General features: G+C 37.5%; 1 protein-coding gene across 2 annotated transcripts; it reads right to left on the bottom strand.

Moving 5' to 3' along the window:
- Nucleotides 1-3,659: 3,659 nt before the first annotated feature.
- PXMP4 (peroxisomal membrane protein 4) lies at nucleotides 3,660-11,993 on the bottom strand. Of its 2 annotated transcripts, XM_026681693.2 has the most exons (5): nucleotides 11,863-11,993; nucleotides 9,943-10,112; nucleotides 8,290-8,352; nucleotides 6,799-6,997; nucleotides 3,660-5,825 (listed from the first exon to the last, which is right to left on the bottom strand). In XM_026681693.2, the coding sequence occupies exons 2-5, from the start codon at nucleotides 10,053-10,055 to the stop codon at nucleotides 5,562-5,564; spliced, it is 639 nt and encodes a 212-aa protein (XP_026537478.1). In that variant the 5' UTR covers nucleotides 10,056-10,112; nucleotides 11,863-11,993; the 3' UTR covers nucleotides 3,660-5,561. The 2 variants fall into 2 exon arrangements, with proteins under 2 accessions (XP_026537478.1, XP_026537477.1); XM_026681692.2 differs by lacking the exon at nucleotides 11,863-11,993 and having other exon boundaries at nucleotides 9,714-10,081.
- Nucleotides 11,994-17,421: the final 5,428 nt, after the last annotated feature.

Below are 17,421 nucleotides of genomic sequence, written 5' to 3'. Positions count from 1 at the left end.
ACTGTATTGGTATGTAGTGCCCATGGCATTATTATTTCAGGAAGAATCATTAGGTGACTCATACAGCTTTAAAAATGTTTGGTTTGAGAGAAAAAGAGTTCAGTCAGCACTCATAATCAGTATCTTTTTATAGCCAATATTATTTTTAAAAATGCACTTGCACACAATATGATCACTTTGTTTTATTGAAAGAGAGGAACAGAATAACTAGGTAACACCCTGAATATTCCACACTTCAAAAAGACAATCTGTTCTGTGAATTATGTAAGGATAGGTAATTACAGGTAGTCCTTGACTTATAACAGTTCACTTAGTGACCATTCAAGGTTGCAACAGCATTGAAAAAAGTGACATGACTACCGTATTTGCCGGCGTATAAGACGACTTTTTTGCCCTGAAAAACATGCCTCCAAGTGGGGGGGTCGTCTTATACGCCGGGAGGACTCCGACTCCCACTTCGAGCTTGAGTTGCAGCCGGGAGGGAGGCTGGGGGGGGAGCTGTGTGTGTGTGTGTGTGTGTGTGTGTGTGTGGCGGGTGTCACTCGCCACGCTCATGCAACCTTTCCCCCTCTTCCTTCCTTAGCGGTGTGGGGAAGGAGAGGATTCGAAGATCCTCACGTGCGGCGTACTTTTCTTTTTCTTTTTCTTTTTTTCTTTTTGCACGCAGGTTTTGCATGCGGGCAGCTGTAGGTTAAGAGATGGGGGAGCCCCAGGGTGGGTTATCAGGTTTTACGGTGCTTCCAACATGTGCGAACGGTGGGAGAGAGGGGAAGAGAGCGAGCGAGCGCCCCGCTGTGTGAAATCCTGCCGTCAAAGCAACACTGGGGGAGGCAGGGTATAAATTTACCAGGTTAATGTAGCAATGGTGATTAATGCCCAGAACATTGTTTGCGGGTATTGGGGTGTGTGTGTGTGTGTGTTGGTGGTGAGGAGAGGTTGTCCTTTGAATGCGGAAAAGTAGGTGTGACCTTGTGTAGGAAAATAAAGAGATCCTTTTTAGCGTGTTTGGCTTCTTTGCCTCCCCTCGTTCGTTTTGACGTGGAGATAATGGCCTTCGGGCGGGAGGGGAAGAAAACGGTAGCTGGATCATTTCAAATTTCACTTACTCTCCTGCCTCACTTCAATATGTCTGAGCGACTCCAGATACTGGAAGACTTTTTGAATGAAAGTGTTACCTCCATTTTTTTTTTTTTAAAGAGGGCCACTTGGGGAAAAAAAAAGATTCTAAGGAATTCCTTGTTTCTTGATTAAAGAGAAGGCATTGAATATACTGTTCCTTGGCAGCCTTTTCAGTGTCCGGGTTTTTGTGTGTGTGTGTGTGAGAGAGAGAGAGAGAGAGAGAGAAGTCAGCTGTATTGAGAAGAGAACGTTTCCTGTGTTCTCATTTTATTTACAACATATTTTACGCTTAATGGTAAGCAATGAAAAATATTTTTAAAACTCATTTCTAAACTCCATAGCTATTTGCATATTCTTGGTTCAAAATTGGATTAGCTCATTTCAAAATTGTCCAAAGCAGAAAAGTGCGTCAAAAAAAAAAAAAAAGTGCAAAAGTGGAAGGTGTGTGGAAGAGGGGGTAGTCTTATACGGCGAGTATATAACAAACTCTATATTTTGAGTGGAAATGTTGGGGGGTCGTCTTATACGCCCAGTCGTCTTATACGCCGGCAAATACGGTATTTTTCACACTTATGACCATTGCAGCATCCCCATGATTTACATTCAGATACTTGACAACTGACTCACATTTATGATGGTTGCAGATAGTCCCGGGGTCATATGATCCTCTTTTGAAATCTTCTGACAAGCGAAATCAATGGGAAACCAGATTCACTTAACAACCATGTCACTAAGTTAACAACTGCAGTGATTCACTTAACAAATGTGGCACGAAAAGTTGTAAAATGGGGCAAAACTCACTTAACAAATTTCTCACTTAGCAACTTAACTTCTGGGCTCAATTGTGGTTGTAAGTTGAGGACTACCTGTACAGTATAGCCACCTAATATTTCTAACATACAAAAATATGATTAGTTTACAACAGCCTGAAAAAGCCTATATTGGAAATTATATTTTAAAAATAACTTTTGTTATCTACCCATATGAAAACAGGGAACAAAAAATAGAACATAAACATTTCCAGTGAATGGGGGAAATCTATTATCATAAAAAACACATGGCTATTTTCCAAAATGTCTAAATTCAGGAATATACGTAAAATGGCCATTTGCTGTTGCCAATATGAAGGGTTTAAAAAAATCTAAAGAGAAACTTCCATGATACCCACAGGAAAGTTCCTATATTAAGAAAAAAGTATTTATACATTCTTTATACTGTTAAATGATTTGTTCCACTAGTTAATGCTATTTGAGACCCTGCACCTACAATATCAATTAAGATCCACAAATATGTCAGGGAACTTATGTTAAGTAGTGTTTATAAATAGGGAAAAATCTTATTGTGGATTATCTTTGAATTATGTAGGAGATTGTACTTTTCGTATTCAAATTAGGATAATGACTTATTCCAATCTTCCTCATTTTTTATTTTATTTTTTTTAAAAGCTGCCTGTACAGCATTTCTAAATCTATTTCATTCAGTTTAAATAATATAAATAATTCATTCAATTTATATTGTATCAATATAGCATAGATACTTTTTATATTATTATTTTAAAAAAAACATTTTTCAAGCCTAATAAAATCATGGCATATTAAGTAAGGATGAATATTTTCTCAGATCAGGAATCCAGATCTCCTGTTAAAATGTCCTCAATGTAAATAAAACCTCTGCTGAACTGCTTTTAACGCAATTCACATATGCATCTGTTTTCATCTTCAGGGCCGAGATAGTTGGTACTTGGTTAATTTTGATGGGGCAAGCTGTTTGGGAGCTGGATTTCCAAACGGTCGCCTTATTCTTTTTGTGTTTCCTTCTTATTAGCATGAAAACCAAACAGAATACTTAGCTTGCTAAACAATACAATTTGAAAGAGTGAGGAATGGAACTTATGTATCCAAGAGTCTTTGGACCGACCCATTACTTCTAGTTCACTTCCCTAGCACACACCAGCATTGTTCAGTCACATTAGTGGCAGAAGGGATTCGACCTCATCTGTAAGCTATAGGAACAGTAGTGGAGTGATCACATATGATTTGCTTTACAGTCCTGTGCTTTGTGTGAGTTCAGACAAGGTCTTAAACAATATCCTTAAAAAAAGAAAACTCAGTATTACTGTTTGATGACTGCAGCTCAAAAGAAACACAGAAAAATCTAAAATCTATTTGAAGTACTAGTTAAAAATATGCTGATCCTTCAACTTTTAGAAGAAATATTGCCCATTGTTTAGGGAGAAGGCAGCAGGAGGTGTCATTGAATGAAAGCAATGATGTGAGACGAGAACCAATAAAAGCTTAGGGCAGACGTTGCCCAAAATATCAATAATTTTCTGAAGCAGATTGATATTTATTCCTTTGAACATAAAACATGACGTGATAGTGATTTTGGCATGGTGGCTTTTAAATATTTGTATGGAAGGAATTCAGAAAGAAGGCCATAGATTATCTCATGAGAACAGACACTTAATGGTGCAAGATAACAAATATATCAAACAAACAAAGTAAAGATGTGTGATAAAAGAATTAACAAGCCACATATTATAGTCCTATAAATTAAATACAAAACTTTCTTGGCTCCCAAATATATACACTTGGTACCATAAGCAAATTTTCAATGATAAATCAAAACTCAGTGCAACAGCATAACCAATAATTTTTAATGCCTTATAATCAGTCTTGCTTTTTTTTAACCAAGGTCCTATTAAGCATCCTATTTCAAATAACACTCCAGCACATACAAAAGTACATTTGTTTTCTTCAATTAAAAAAAGCTGCTTCATTTTGTATAATGGTGTTTAAAAACAGATTCTTCACTATACTCATTGTGTTGAAAATGATTACTGTAAAATGATATTAGGACAGCAGTCAGATATTTTAATTCATAAACCTAGTTTTTTTTAGCAGCAGTAGTATGTGTGTGTGTGTGTGTGTGTGTGTGTGTGTGCAGTGCATGAGGCCACCAAGTGTAGTATTCATAATGATACAGAGAGATGAAATTATGAAAATAAATTAACATTTTAGGAAGATCTATGCTTGCTATGCAAATGAATTTTGCAAGATCTTCCATTTCATCTAGAAGTCCAATTTTTTGTTCTTTTAAAATAAGAAATCCACATTGCTTTTCTGTGTATCTGTACAAGCCCGGAAAAGACCCAAAAAGACTAGCTTTAGTCAGTTCACATGATTGGATTATAAATTTTTGGAACATCATTCCTCCAGGGATAAGATTGGCCTCTACCCTGATGCTTTTCCACGAGGTCTTGAAGACATGGTTTTGTCAGACGGCTTGGGGACCCCATTCTGAGCCAGTCAAATGGCTTGTCTGATTCTGTTGTTTCTGCACTAGGGTGGTTTTCTTTAAATAAAAAAAATGTGGATTTTTAAAGTTATACACAGCCCGGAGTCACTGTGTGCGAGTCAGGTGACCATATATGTTAAATAAATGTCAAAAAATACAATACACATCTGTATTCATTAATAAAAGAAAGAGATAAAATCTAATGCTCCATTTGGCACTTTTGGTGGATTGCTAAACAGAATTGTACCTGTTGACTGTATGATCAGAGTATGATAACTGCAATAATAGTTTTAGCTATGTATGATTGCATCATTTTCCATCTAGTAAAGCTTCAATCAAGGAAAAGTTTTTTAGTATTCACACTCTTGCCTCACCCCCATCATATTACAGGATTTCACAACAAGAATAACCTATTTGACACCCTTCCTTTGTTCACCATACTATTTACTCTCTTCTTTCATTTTAGAAACCCAAGAAATAAAACCCAATTTTCCTCTATTTGTTAACGTTACTAAATTTTAAGCATTTTGTAGGATAGTGTACTTAAAAACTCCCACAGTTTTTGTTTTATATTTATGCAACTGGATTTAAAAAGTCCATTTAAAAAAAACATCCTTAAAATTGGTTTGATATGTTATCTGCTCTGATAAAAGAGGCATGGATAAACAAAACATAAGCAATAACACTTCCAAGTACCATAACTACAGACCAAGATCATTATAAAATGATATCCAACATGCAGAAAATTTGGTTATTTCTTTTGTTGCTGAAGAAGTTGTAGATAACATAGTTGCACCTAGATGCAAAAAATACTTGTGATACTTGTGTCATCTGATCCTTATATTTTAACATTTAATTCATATTTCTTGATTTTAAAACAATGAAGGGATATTTTCTTCAGCTGATAGCATAAAAGGGGAAACTAGGTATCTTGAAGAAAAAGGAACAAAATATTTTGCTTATAAAATACTCGTTTCAAGCTCTAATCAGAAGAAATCAGCAATCTATACTAAACATTGTGGACAGACTTCAAGTAGACATTCATATCCAATGTTAATATAAATGTTCAGTATTGCAAAGGATGTTCAGATATACATCATTTTAACTGCCATTGGAATGTGTTTTTATCCAAATAGTTGTCAGGTTTATTTGGTAGTAGATCTTTTATTATATACAAGGAAGTCAGAAATATCATGCCAAACATTACTGTCATCATATACGTAGGTCATGGATGATTGTAGTGATGGTTGTAGAGTGTGCCGGTGATACTCAAAAAGCCAAAGAACAATCCCCCAAACCATAGCAGCAAAAATTGGGAAGGTATCTTGTTTGGGCTGTGGGATATAACCCTTCTCTACTGCCAATCGAGACAAGCCAAACAGGATACGAGATAATAGATACATATTTATCTGTTCAGGAAAAAAGTACTGAATTAAAATTAGGCAATTAGCACAACAGGAAAATGAGATTACTTGAAACAACTTTCAATTAAGGAGATCATCTAGTTCTTTCATATCAAAATCAGTCTCTAATTTTAACCAGACTGCTTGCATTTTAATAAAGTTCAGCAACATTTTACATCTATTCCTAAATCTAATGCTAGAAATACTGTATCAGCTATAAATAAATCCTTTCTCAGTTGCATCAAGACTGGTTTCAAAAGAAATGCATCTGTATTCAAAATACATTTCCTAAAAAGCATCCAAATTATATCTGGATTTTTAAATTTTACAGTGAAAAATCAACATGGATAGGAATTCTTCTGCCACAATTATCTACCACTGTGAAGTATCGGTTGTAACTTACCAAATATTTTTTTTCATCCTGGAAGATATAATGCTTCTCTAAATGGGCTTATCATTTGAATAACAATACTTATCTTTTGTTAAAATGTTCATTGAGTGTGGTTAGCAAATAGATAGCATATATTCTTTATAGTAGGGCCTGTTCTCTGGAATAAGGTTGTCCCCAAGACTCAAAGGGACCCCAGTCTACTATTGTTTATATGAGCTGTGAAGACTTGGCTCTTCACCCAAGCTTTTGGCACAGGAAAGTGAGACCCCTTGCTTCATCCCACTTGCCACCTTTTATCTTTTATTAATGTTCTTGTAATATGATTGCTATGATCCTTCCAGAATAGTTGAGAATTGGGCAGCATACAAGCTTATGATTACTAATTCCTTTCTTACATTTTATTAGAGTGAAAGAAAGATGCAGAAGAATTGTATACAGATAAATTCACTACCCCATCTGTGGCAGATACACAAAAATTAATAATGGAAGAATGTGATGGAACAATTTACTAAATTTTTTAATTTCCCTTTCACTCTTCATGAGATCAATAGAACCATAAATCTAACACAAAACAACACAGTTGCTTACCTGGCTGTTAACATTATTACTTTCCCCAAACACTAACCAGCCCCCAATGAAGGCTGCAATGAAAGAATGAAGTGGAACCTTCTTTCCTTGCATTCGTGATTGCATGGCCATCAAACCCTTATAAATGAATACAAAACAGGCCAGACATCTAGAATGAGTATAGGTAGCTTGAAGAATTGTTTTCAATTTTTCCTTTAGGCTGAAGGGAAGAAACAAAGAACAATTATTACACATAACATTATTTCCCTGAAAATATAATAAATCAATTATAATATTTCCCTGAAAATATTATTAGTCATTGCTTCTGATGTACATTAAAAAGTAACATGATCTTCATTTCACTTTCAGAAAAATTAGAAAACTAAAGCCACATAAGCCAATCTGTTTCTAATAAAAGAGCACAAATATGTTTTCTAGTCAATGTACTCAAATGTTTATAATTTTTACAGTTTGTGGCATTTTAAAAAACATAGTTGTAGAAACTGAAACATTGGAATTAACATTGAATTAACATACAAAGAATGGCAGTTAAGTTAAATCTGACATGACTAAGATCGTTAAAATTATTAAAAATTCAAAGAAGAAATTGTGATATCTACTAGCTGAATTCTATTTAGTCAGGAGAACATCTATAAATTAATGAATCTTCAACTACAGAATCACATTACAATGGATAAGATTGCAATGTTACTTTTACATTAAGGGCTGATATGATGACAGCATAAGCTGCATTGGACATAGTGAAACTTAGTTGAGAATATATACGTATGTATTGTTAGATTGCCTCATAACCCTCCCTTGATTTCCTAGAAAATGTTGTTTCTATGGATAAATATTCATAAAACAGTATTAAATACATTTATAGTCTGATTTAAGTACAAAAAGGACAAAGGGTATTATTAATCTAATACAAGATAATCCCTTTTCTGTCCTAATATACAGTATTTAATTCAGTGAAAAACATCCAAACAGAAACATTAAGAATGCAGAGAGAAATCACAATGTGTACTAAAAGACTACAGATAGCCCTTGACTTACCACAATTGAGACCAGAATTTCCATTGCTAAACAGGGTGTTTGTTGAGTCATGCCCAATTTTATGATCTTTTTTTGCCACAGCTGTTAAGCAAATCACTGCACTTATTAAGTAACTCATACTTCGTTAAGTAAGACTTTGCTTGTTGGAAGTTGGCTTCTGCTTCCAGAAGACTGCAAATAATGATCAAGTAACTCCGGGACACTGCAACCATCATAAATACATATTGGTTGCCAAGCACCCAAATTCTGATTATGTGAATGTGGGGATGGTTGTAAGTGGCTGTGATGGTTATGTGAGTACCAGTTGTAAGTCACTTGTTTCAGTAATGTTGCTAAACTAATGGTTGTAAGTAGAGGGCTACCTGTATTTTAAAAAACATGCACACAACAAGGTAGGCTTCTTCAATTTCTATGGCTTTATTCTGTAAGTGACAGATGCTCTGAGAAATGTACCTTCCACTTTTGAAGAGAAATGTCATTACCAAAGCATGAGGGGCACGGATTTTGGCTCCATAACTGCCAAAAACAAAGAAAATGCATAAAATTGTCAGTAAAATAAAGTTTAATGTGTGTTTGAATGCAATTATTGCAAGTAAGCAATACCCCAATCAAGAAACTGCCAAAAAGCCATCAGTAAACAGCCCAACCAAAGAATCTCTAAGACTGCCGCCACCCACACAGATAGGCAAGACACCAGAATATAAAATGACAGGAAACAGTACTCTTTACTAGCACTGATGAAGTTACCTAGGGTAATGAAACACCTGCAAGAAGAGCAAGCTCAGAGTACCAAGGATCCCCTAATTATTGCTTGATGTAACTTGAAAACAGAATATGGGGATACAGTTCTTGGGATGACAAATCAGCACTTTTCACAACTCCTTTGCCATATATATTGGGAAATAAATTGCACAAACAAGTTGAGTTTGTTCTACACTGAAAGACTTAACATGGTTGCCTAATATGGCACATAAATCTGAATGCTCAGATTTAGTATATCACTAAAACAATGTTCTGAAACCTCTTCCTTGCTTTTAGCTTCTTGGAATACTCATTATCATGTGGGAAATGATATTTAATGCTTTGAAAATATAAAAACAGCCATGGACAGGAAGATAATCTTGTTCATAAGAGAATCACAGAGTTTGTTTTGAAGTACCAGCCACTAGAAAAGAAACACTACTCTAAACACCAGAATGATTGTAAAATATCTAGCCACAATGTTGCAGGAGCAGAGATAAGTAACTACTAAACAATGTATAGAATAACAATTGCTTTATTAGAATGATAATTGAATGAATGGATTTTGGAGATTACAAGAAGAAAACAAAAAATAATTTATTGTAAGCATTAAGTATGAATGATTAAAAATGAAATCCAGGTGAATCCAGACCTTAGAAGGCATCAACGTAAGCTCACTGCTGTTCCGTAAACTTATATATGGTTCTACAGCAATGTTTTAGCTTAATACAGTATATACTGAACCAATATTGTCCTCTAAAAGGAAATGAAAACTCAGTATAATAGCAGACATATTTTCACTTTGTCAGTAATACTTCTTTGAAGTCAATCATAAGAATTTGAAATTCTTATGAATTTGAAATGAGATGCAGATTTGAAATGAAATGCAAATTTCAAATGAAATTTGAAATGAAATGCAGATAAAGCATAAGAAACAAATGTACTGATATAAAAATAGCCAGGACCACTTTAAATTACCCCAGGATGACAGTCAGATTGGTCACTCAACTTAGCTTGTGTCAATAATTTTAAACTTTATTTACACAAGAGTGGGAGAGAATCGTATGCCTGCCCACACAAAATGTCACTTACACCTATAAACAAAACATCAGTAAAAAGGGTCGTTATTTTCTCACCAAGCAGACAATACCAGGCAATCTAGTGCAGCATCCCACAAAGCGGCGGGGGGAGGGGTCTGTGAAGAAGAGCGAAAGCAAAGTTGGAGACAGCCCAGCCAAGAGCGGTCAAGGGCAAATCTGCTTCCTCCCATTCAATTCTTAGTGAAATCAGCGTAAACCCTGAGGACTCCGGCGATAGTTTCGGAACAGGAACGCGAAAGAAAGACGGTCCCCAGCTGAAACTTACACCGCTCCGTTGCGGAAGCCCTTGAGCACCGCCAGCATGGTGTGATATCTCCGCTGCTGTAAGAGAGAATTGACGGTGTACAGCAAAGTCTTGAGAATCGTCTGATCGTCCATTGCCTCAGCCTTAACAGTTGGGATCTAGCAGCCTGTCAATCCGGGGAAACAATTCGACTGAAACACAGAAGCAGAGCTTCAGGAAATAATGTCCAAGCGGAAAACCAACCCCTGAACTTTAGTTCCGCTCTAATTTTATAGGCTCGAGAGAAGGTTACAGACGAAGAACATAGAATTATCAGAGTTGGAAGGGACCTTGGAGGTGATCTACAAGCAAAATGTACAGTCCTGTAATTATAACTTTTCCTTACCCGGCTGTTCAAGCGGAAACAACTTCTATGTCTGCATCTTTAAAAGAAGGCGTGAAGTTGGTCGTTTAAGATCCAGACCAAATTGCAACAATAGTACAGCATTTTCAGAAGCCATGACATCACAATGGTCATTCTGAATATTACGGGAAATTAATTACTTTGCAGAAATGTAGGACGTCACTTTGTCTTAAATCCCCAATTTTACAATATGAATAATTATGGTCTATATTTTCAATGTGGCAAATTTAAAGAAGATAAACAAGATTGGATCTAATTAGAATGGAAGATTATCAAATCCCAGAGGTTCAAATTAGATTGGAAATTTGAAATATATACACACATACACTAGTGCCCCAAGAAGGCATGACAAAGCACTTTTTAAACAGTGCCAAGAAAACTATATGGAAGTGTCTTATGCCTTTTAATAAAAAAAAAATTCTTTGGAAAAGGTGCTACCAGGCTTCTTATTTTTCCCCATGAAGTTAACCAAAGGTTTAGTTAATTCTTTTCATATTATATTTTCATTTGTGGCAGTTTTGTTTTAAAAAGCTTAAAATATTATTTTTCTAGAGATAATAACATGAATGAAAACCAACACAAATTCCTCTTCATTTTATAATTTACTTTATAGGTGAAGCAGGTCACATGGCACTGAATTCCTTTTTTTTCTTATTAAGAATATGTTTCATTTTAGAATAGAATATAATTCTTTATGATTGGGCACACAAGGAATTTATCTTTGGTGCTCAGTGTATATAAAGGAAAAAATACATCAAGATACATACTTTTCACCCTTTATTAATACATACATTTCACCCTTTAAACAAGATTTTAACCCTTTAAATAATATTTTTAACTCTTTAAACAAGATTATGTTAAAAGTAAGCAGGTAGTTTATATGAAAATAGGATATCAATTTAACTGCTTTTCCTGTTGATCAGGTACCTGGTATCGGTGGCAAACAAGTAGAATTCTTTGATGTTGACTTGAGAAAGATTTTTAAGCAAACTGTGTTTTGATAGAGAATAAGAGTGTGCCCTTAAATCCCTCCCAGACTTGGAATTGTGGAAAGGGAACTTCACGAAGACAGTAGTGTCACAAAAACAGGAAAAGCCCAAGGGGAACATCAGGTCAGCCAGAAAACAAACTTACATAGGAAAAGGAATCAAATAAAAAGTATTAAAGAATCCCTATAGACAAAAGCCTAAGTAATTAAGAAAACTAGACAGATAGGAAAAGGAAATAAAAGATAATTTAGAAAACCCTTACAAACACAGGACATACCAAATAAGCAAAACAAACAGACAAAAGACACAAAATATAAATTACAAAAGGGACAGACAGGAGATTGCCACAGAACAAATATGAAAAACTATCTTCAAGGTAAAAGAGATTACAGAAAACCAATAATACAATCTGGCCACCCTGCGGAGTTTGCCCTCCGGCGGAAATAAAGACAAACTCAAGCAGGATTTGAAACATTAGGCACAAATACAAACACTCACACAAAATCAACTTACAAAGGGAGAAAAGGGTATAAAAAACCAGGGACTTACCATGGGAAGCTAGCTAGCCCAGGAACGCAGACTTCTCGCTGTTCTCCGCCTTCCTGAAAAATAAAAAGATCCAGCTTTCAAGCAGTTGTCCGTATCCTTGCGCCGGAGCTCTCCCAGTGGGAAAATCAAATCCTCGAAAGAAAGGCATTTTGACACCTTTCAACAGAATGTTGCCCAGTGGATTAACCATTAATTTATAAATTTGTCAATCTGATGTTGGAAGAAAAATCCTTCTGGGTTCAGTTCCAAGTGGGGAAAAAGACACTAGAAACATGGAGGCTGTTTGGAAGGTTTAATGGTGGACAGGACTACATGGCCTGGAGCCCCAGAGTGAAAAGGAAGGATGATCACATGCTTCAAGGTGAAGGAAGAGATCAAGAAAAGGGCTGAGGTGCTGAGAATGCCTGGGTTTTATAACCTTTGTTAGGATTTGAATTGGAGCTTGTATTCTGATTGGTTGTCAGACTCCCATGAGGCCATACTGTAGGCTGTCCTGAGTTCCAGGCTTGGTTGAGCTTTGCTGGATGATGATGCAATTGCTATAGTTTTACCTGGAGATCTTTGTTATGTAAAGTATTCTGGCCCAGGCCTTAATGGCCCACCCATTAACAAAGGTGGGGGTGAGTTTCTGCTTCTGAGGTGTTTTTGCTCTTGAATTTCTACTCTTTTTAGGGGAAATATTCTGCCTTTTTAATATTTCCTAGGATATTTCAATTTTCTAGGAGAGGTGTGGGTGCTAACTTCCTACAATCCCTCTTTTTTTTTTCAAAACACGCAAATGTTTTGACAAAAGATTAAAAGGTGATCACATCGGGGAGAACTTGATGGGTGCTTTTAATTTTTCTGATGCAAAGGGAAAAAGAGGCAGCAGAAAAGGATTCCTTCAGTGGCTCCCAAAAGCCTTCAACCATGAAGGTCTAGCAGGCTGGGAAAACTTCTGGATTATTATTATTTTTTTTTGCTGTATCCAATTTTTCATGTCAATTAATTTTCAGATGTTTGATGTACTTTTTTATGAGAGTACAGTCAGGTTGTAAGCACAAGCCCCTACATTCTCCACAACCTTTAAATTACAGGCTGCCCATTTCCAAGGTTATGATTACTACCTGCCTAGCTCTTAGTTTCCAGGGTTTGTGAGGCCAAATTGAGGTTACCCAGTGTGCAATCCAGTCTATTTAGTATTTTTAAAGTTACACACAATGAGCCCTGGGACTTCTATTCATGAGACCACCAGTGCAACATATCCTGCTTTACTGGGCAACTGGGCAGCATCATTTGTGAGTCACAGTCAGGACTTGGGGTTTGGAAATCTCTTTTCTACTATCCCTTCAGGAATTGCCTGAGGGGGATGCCCCCTCCCCCTTGGGATTAGCAGGGCAATATGACTGCCTGGGCCTTAGTGCCACAGAGCAGCAAAACAAAACAAAACAAAACAAAACAACACATTAAAATGAAGCTAGGAGCAGCTTTGTGTGGATGTAGGTGAAAGGGATAACCTCTATCTAATTCTGAATGGTGTGTCTCTCTTGTGTGTCCTTGTGTATGTAGCTACTTGTACAATACAGACAATACAAACATGCTAGACAATTTTCCCTCCCACCAGACAGAAGTCCAAGGTGTTCAGAACTTGCTGAGCCAGCCACTCTCAAATACAATCCTTACATGAGTACATCAAACTGGTTACAATATAAATGATACAAGAAAGAAAACATTACAATGGATTTCACATTACAATGAATTTTCAATTAACAATGAATTTCCACCCTCCACCCATAATCTTTCTAACTATCTTTTGGGGATTGAAAAGAGTCTTTTAGTCTTTTACTGGTCCATTTCAGGGTCCTTTCCTTCTTGTCTCTGGGTGGCATAAGCTTGGCCTGGTGGTATGGGTGGTCAGTCAGGCTTGGGAAGGTCTGCCCCACTCTGGTTTGCTGTAATGACTTTCAATGGAGGCTGGATCCAAACCCAATTCTTTGGCTCCAATGGATGGAAGGTCTCTAGGGAGCAGCATCTGCTTCCACATGTGGCAGGGCTGAAAGACAAAGAACAAGGGTCCCCTCCCCGCTTTGCTAGTAATTCTACCAGGAAAGGCATTGTAAAAGGATTAGAGATAGGGGGTGGTGGTAGATAGCTTGCAGGCATGGTTTGAGGAGGAAGAAAAATAGCACATCAGTATTGCAGTTACTAAACAGCTAAATCAATTTCAACAAAATGGAGACACAACAGTTGAGAAAGGAAAAAACTGGATTCACATGCTTCAGGAAAAGGTGAACAGGTAAACTCATTTAAACACACAGTAAATGCAAGGATGAAACTTTTCTTGTAAATTAACTTAAAACATTTGTTAATAACCTTGGGTTTTTCTTAAAAGCACAGAGGGGAAAGAAAATTGAACTCTGTTCCTCATCTAGTCTAGTTGGCCTGACCAAACTGGGCGAAGACATTTTCTTTTCTCCTCAGTGTCTCTAACTCTTAACAATTTAAAATTAATATATGAAGGAATCAGAGACACTTTATAGTTGCACCGGTTATCTTGAGGACTCACAAAGACTTAGACACACACATGCGCACGCACTCACGCATACACACATACAAACAAGGACACAGAGAGGAAAACAAAACTCTGAGGTTTACACACACACTGATCATTCCCACAATAAATATCTGTTAAATTGGGAAAGGCACAAATCTTAAGGAACAAACCACGGGATTGCATAGAAGACGGAGAAAGAGACACAGAAAGAATAAAAAAAAAATCCCATGTGATCCTGTTTATATATTGCCCTTTTCTTTCATTTTTCTTTTCTTTTTTTTTTCAACTACCTTTATTTACCACATTGGTCTTCCTGTATCCCTCAGCAAAGCCTACACATACATTTTGCCTTTTTCTTGCTCATGCCAGCTAGGGTCGGCATCTGCCACTCATCCCAAGCCTCCAACAGGTCTCCCGGGGGAGGTTCCACTCAGGTCCCTCAAACTACCGCTTCCCATGTTATTCCCCTTCCGATGTGGGGCCTTCACACTTTGGCTTAGTTGGGTCAGTCAGCGACCCAGTTTCCAGACACAAGAAATTCAAGAGCAAGAAAAAAAGGTGTCTGGGGGAGACTTTGGTTCCTTCCACAAAATATGCACACTCCCGTTTAAAAAAAAAACTCTTTCTCTCTTTTCACCACAGTTTTCAGACTGGGGGTAAACTGCCTGTGCAGACTTCTTTCCTCTCCCCAAAAAAGACAGTCCGTGAGACTTTCTCCCCCCCCCCAGATAAGTACTGGTACTCCACCTCTTTAACTTCAGGCCCACGTTTAGTGGATTTGGAAGAGCTCAAATCCAGGAAAACTTGCTGCTCTTATGCAGGCAAGTACTGGCACTACTAATTTAATATCCAAATTACACAATTACCTAAAATCCTAGGGTTTGCTTTTGGGATACACTGGACAAAAAACAACAAAAATTTTCTTCCCTCCCTTCAATCATAACCCGCTCGGCTTTCCTTCTTACATATAGAAGGTCCCACACTCTGATGAGCCCCCCTTGCTTTTCCTGTCCTGATGATCATGGCTCTGTAGAGCTAGCAACAGGCAAGAGGGTGGCTAGAGGTCAAACAAAGAAATGAGATCCAGCTGCTGTCCAAGGGTGAAGCCACTCACACACACGCTCTTCCTCCTTCCCTAACAAAAGGTCCTGTGCTCTGGCAAAACTCCCATGCTCTCCAGACTTTTGGTCTTTCTGCGGTTAGGAAATGCACAGAGGAAGCAAGATCCAATTGTGTTAGGGATAAGGGCCCTCTCACACACATGCAAGCATACTGTTAGGAATGTAAGTCACCTAACAGTTGGGTTGGAAATATATAAACCAGGACAGACATTTTAATACTGTCTCTTTAAGGGAATGCTAAAATTGTAATTGGGTGTGGTTCCTCAAATGGCCATAAGATGGAGCCAGAAACCTGGGTTGTTTAGTTCTGTTGTTGTTAGTTGCTAGTTGCTAGATGTTCTGATGGTCTATGTTCTTGGTTCCTGCATTTCCTTATTGACTGTTGCTGATCATCGTTATTCTTGGATTGATGTGAGTCTATTACTGAACTGTTTTTGATACTGGATTTTGTTATTGGATTATCCCTGCACTGAAAACTGACTGCTATAACCATGTATGACTTGGACTGTTTGTTGGATTTTGCTTAACCATTTACTGGAAGTAAAAACCTACATTTTACCATACAGTGTATCTGTGTGCTGGTTGTGTGTTCACCACTCTCACTACGTCTCCCTGTGTGCGCTCAATCTCCTAACGGGGAATTACCTCAACACATATGCTTTAAATCAGGGGTGTCCAACCTTTCACCTTCCCTGGGCCACATTAGAAGATGAAAATTTGGTTTGGGCCGCACATAATTAAATTAAATAATTAATTAAGTTAAATTAAATAATTAAATTAAATTAAATTAATTAATTAAATTAATAAAATAAAATAAAATAAAATAAAATAAAAAAATAAAATAATAAAATAAAATAAAATAATAAAATAAAATAAAATAATAAAATAAAATAAAATAAAATAAAATAAAATAAAATAAAATAAAAATAAAATAAAATAAAATAAAATAAAATAAAATAAAATAAAATAAAATAATAAAATAAAATAAAATAAAATAAAATAAAATAAAATAATTATTTATTATTAATTATTAATTATTTATTTAAAAAAATTTATTTTTTATTTTATAATTTTCCGCCAAATTTTGCGGGGAGGGGGAAGAAAGCTCGCCTGCCTCGCCCCTACTCTCCTCCTGCAAATGCAGCAGCGGTGGCGGCAGCGGGGGGCAGAAGCAGCAGCGGCGGCGGGGGGGGCAGAAGCAGCAGCGGCGGGGGGCAGAAGCAGCGGTGGGGGGCAAAAGCAGCAGCGGCAGGGGGGCAGAAGCAGCGGCGGGCGGCGGCGGGGGCGGTGGCAGCAGCGGGGGCGGCAGCGGTGGCAACAGCAGGAGGTGGCGGGGTGGGACTTTTGGGCTGCGGCTGCCCGCCTTTTCTGTTGCTCGCCTCGCCCCGCCTCGCGCCTGCTTCTCCTCCTCCTCCTTGCTGGATCTTTCATGAAGGTTGGGGTGGGCGTTGGGCCGCATTACGAGGCGACCTGGGCCGCATGCGGCCCGCGGGCCGCGGGTTGGACAAGTCTGCTTTAAATGTAGAATTTTGAGGTACTCACCTTCCTTCCAAACAGCCTTTGAGCTCCACACTCTACCCCTTTAAAACCTTTTTTCCAAATGGCCAAGTCCAGAAAAACTAACCCCCAGACTCAATGGGTCTGTTTGCCAGCAAGGGAATCTTACCTGGGCCTGGTCCATTGGTTAGGTTAGCCTGGAGTCCCTTCGTGGTCACCAAATTGTTGGAAGAAAAATCCTTCTGGGTTCAGTTCCAAGTGGGGAAAAACACACTGGAAACATGAAGGCTGTTTGGAAGGTTTAATGGTGGACAGGACCACATGGCCTGGGGCCCCAGAGTGAAAAGGAAGGATGATCACGCGCTTCAAGGTGAAGGAAGAGATCAAGAAAAGGGCTGAGGTGCTGAG

The sequence above is a fragment of the Notechis scutatus genome, chromosome 3 (genome assembly GCF_049901735.1).
Source record: "Notechis scutatus isolate UNSWTSFEM ecotype Mainland chromosome 3, rNotScu1.2, whole genome shotgun sequence".
NCBI classification, from domain to species: Eukaryota; Metazoa; Chordata; class Lepidosauria; order Squamata; family Elapidae; genus Notechis; species Notechis scutatus.
The sequence above is the reverse complement of the archived record's forward strand: the minus strand, read 5'-3'. Positions and strand labels throughout refer to the sequence as shown.

Coding starts and splice junctions, on each gene's coding strand:
- PXMP4 (XM_026681692.2), bottom strand. CDS start 9,847: ATGGGAGGAAGCAGATTTGCCCTTGACCGCTCTTGGCTGGGCTGTCTC. Junction 8,353..9,713: donor TGCCTGGTATTGTCTGCTTG/GTGAGAAAATAA, acceptor TGTTTTTGGCAG/TTATGGAGCCAAAATCCGTG. Junction 6,998..8,289: donor TTTCTCTTCAAAAGTGGAAG/GTACATTTCTCA, acceptor TCTTCCCTTCAG/CCTAAAGGAAAAATTGAAAA.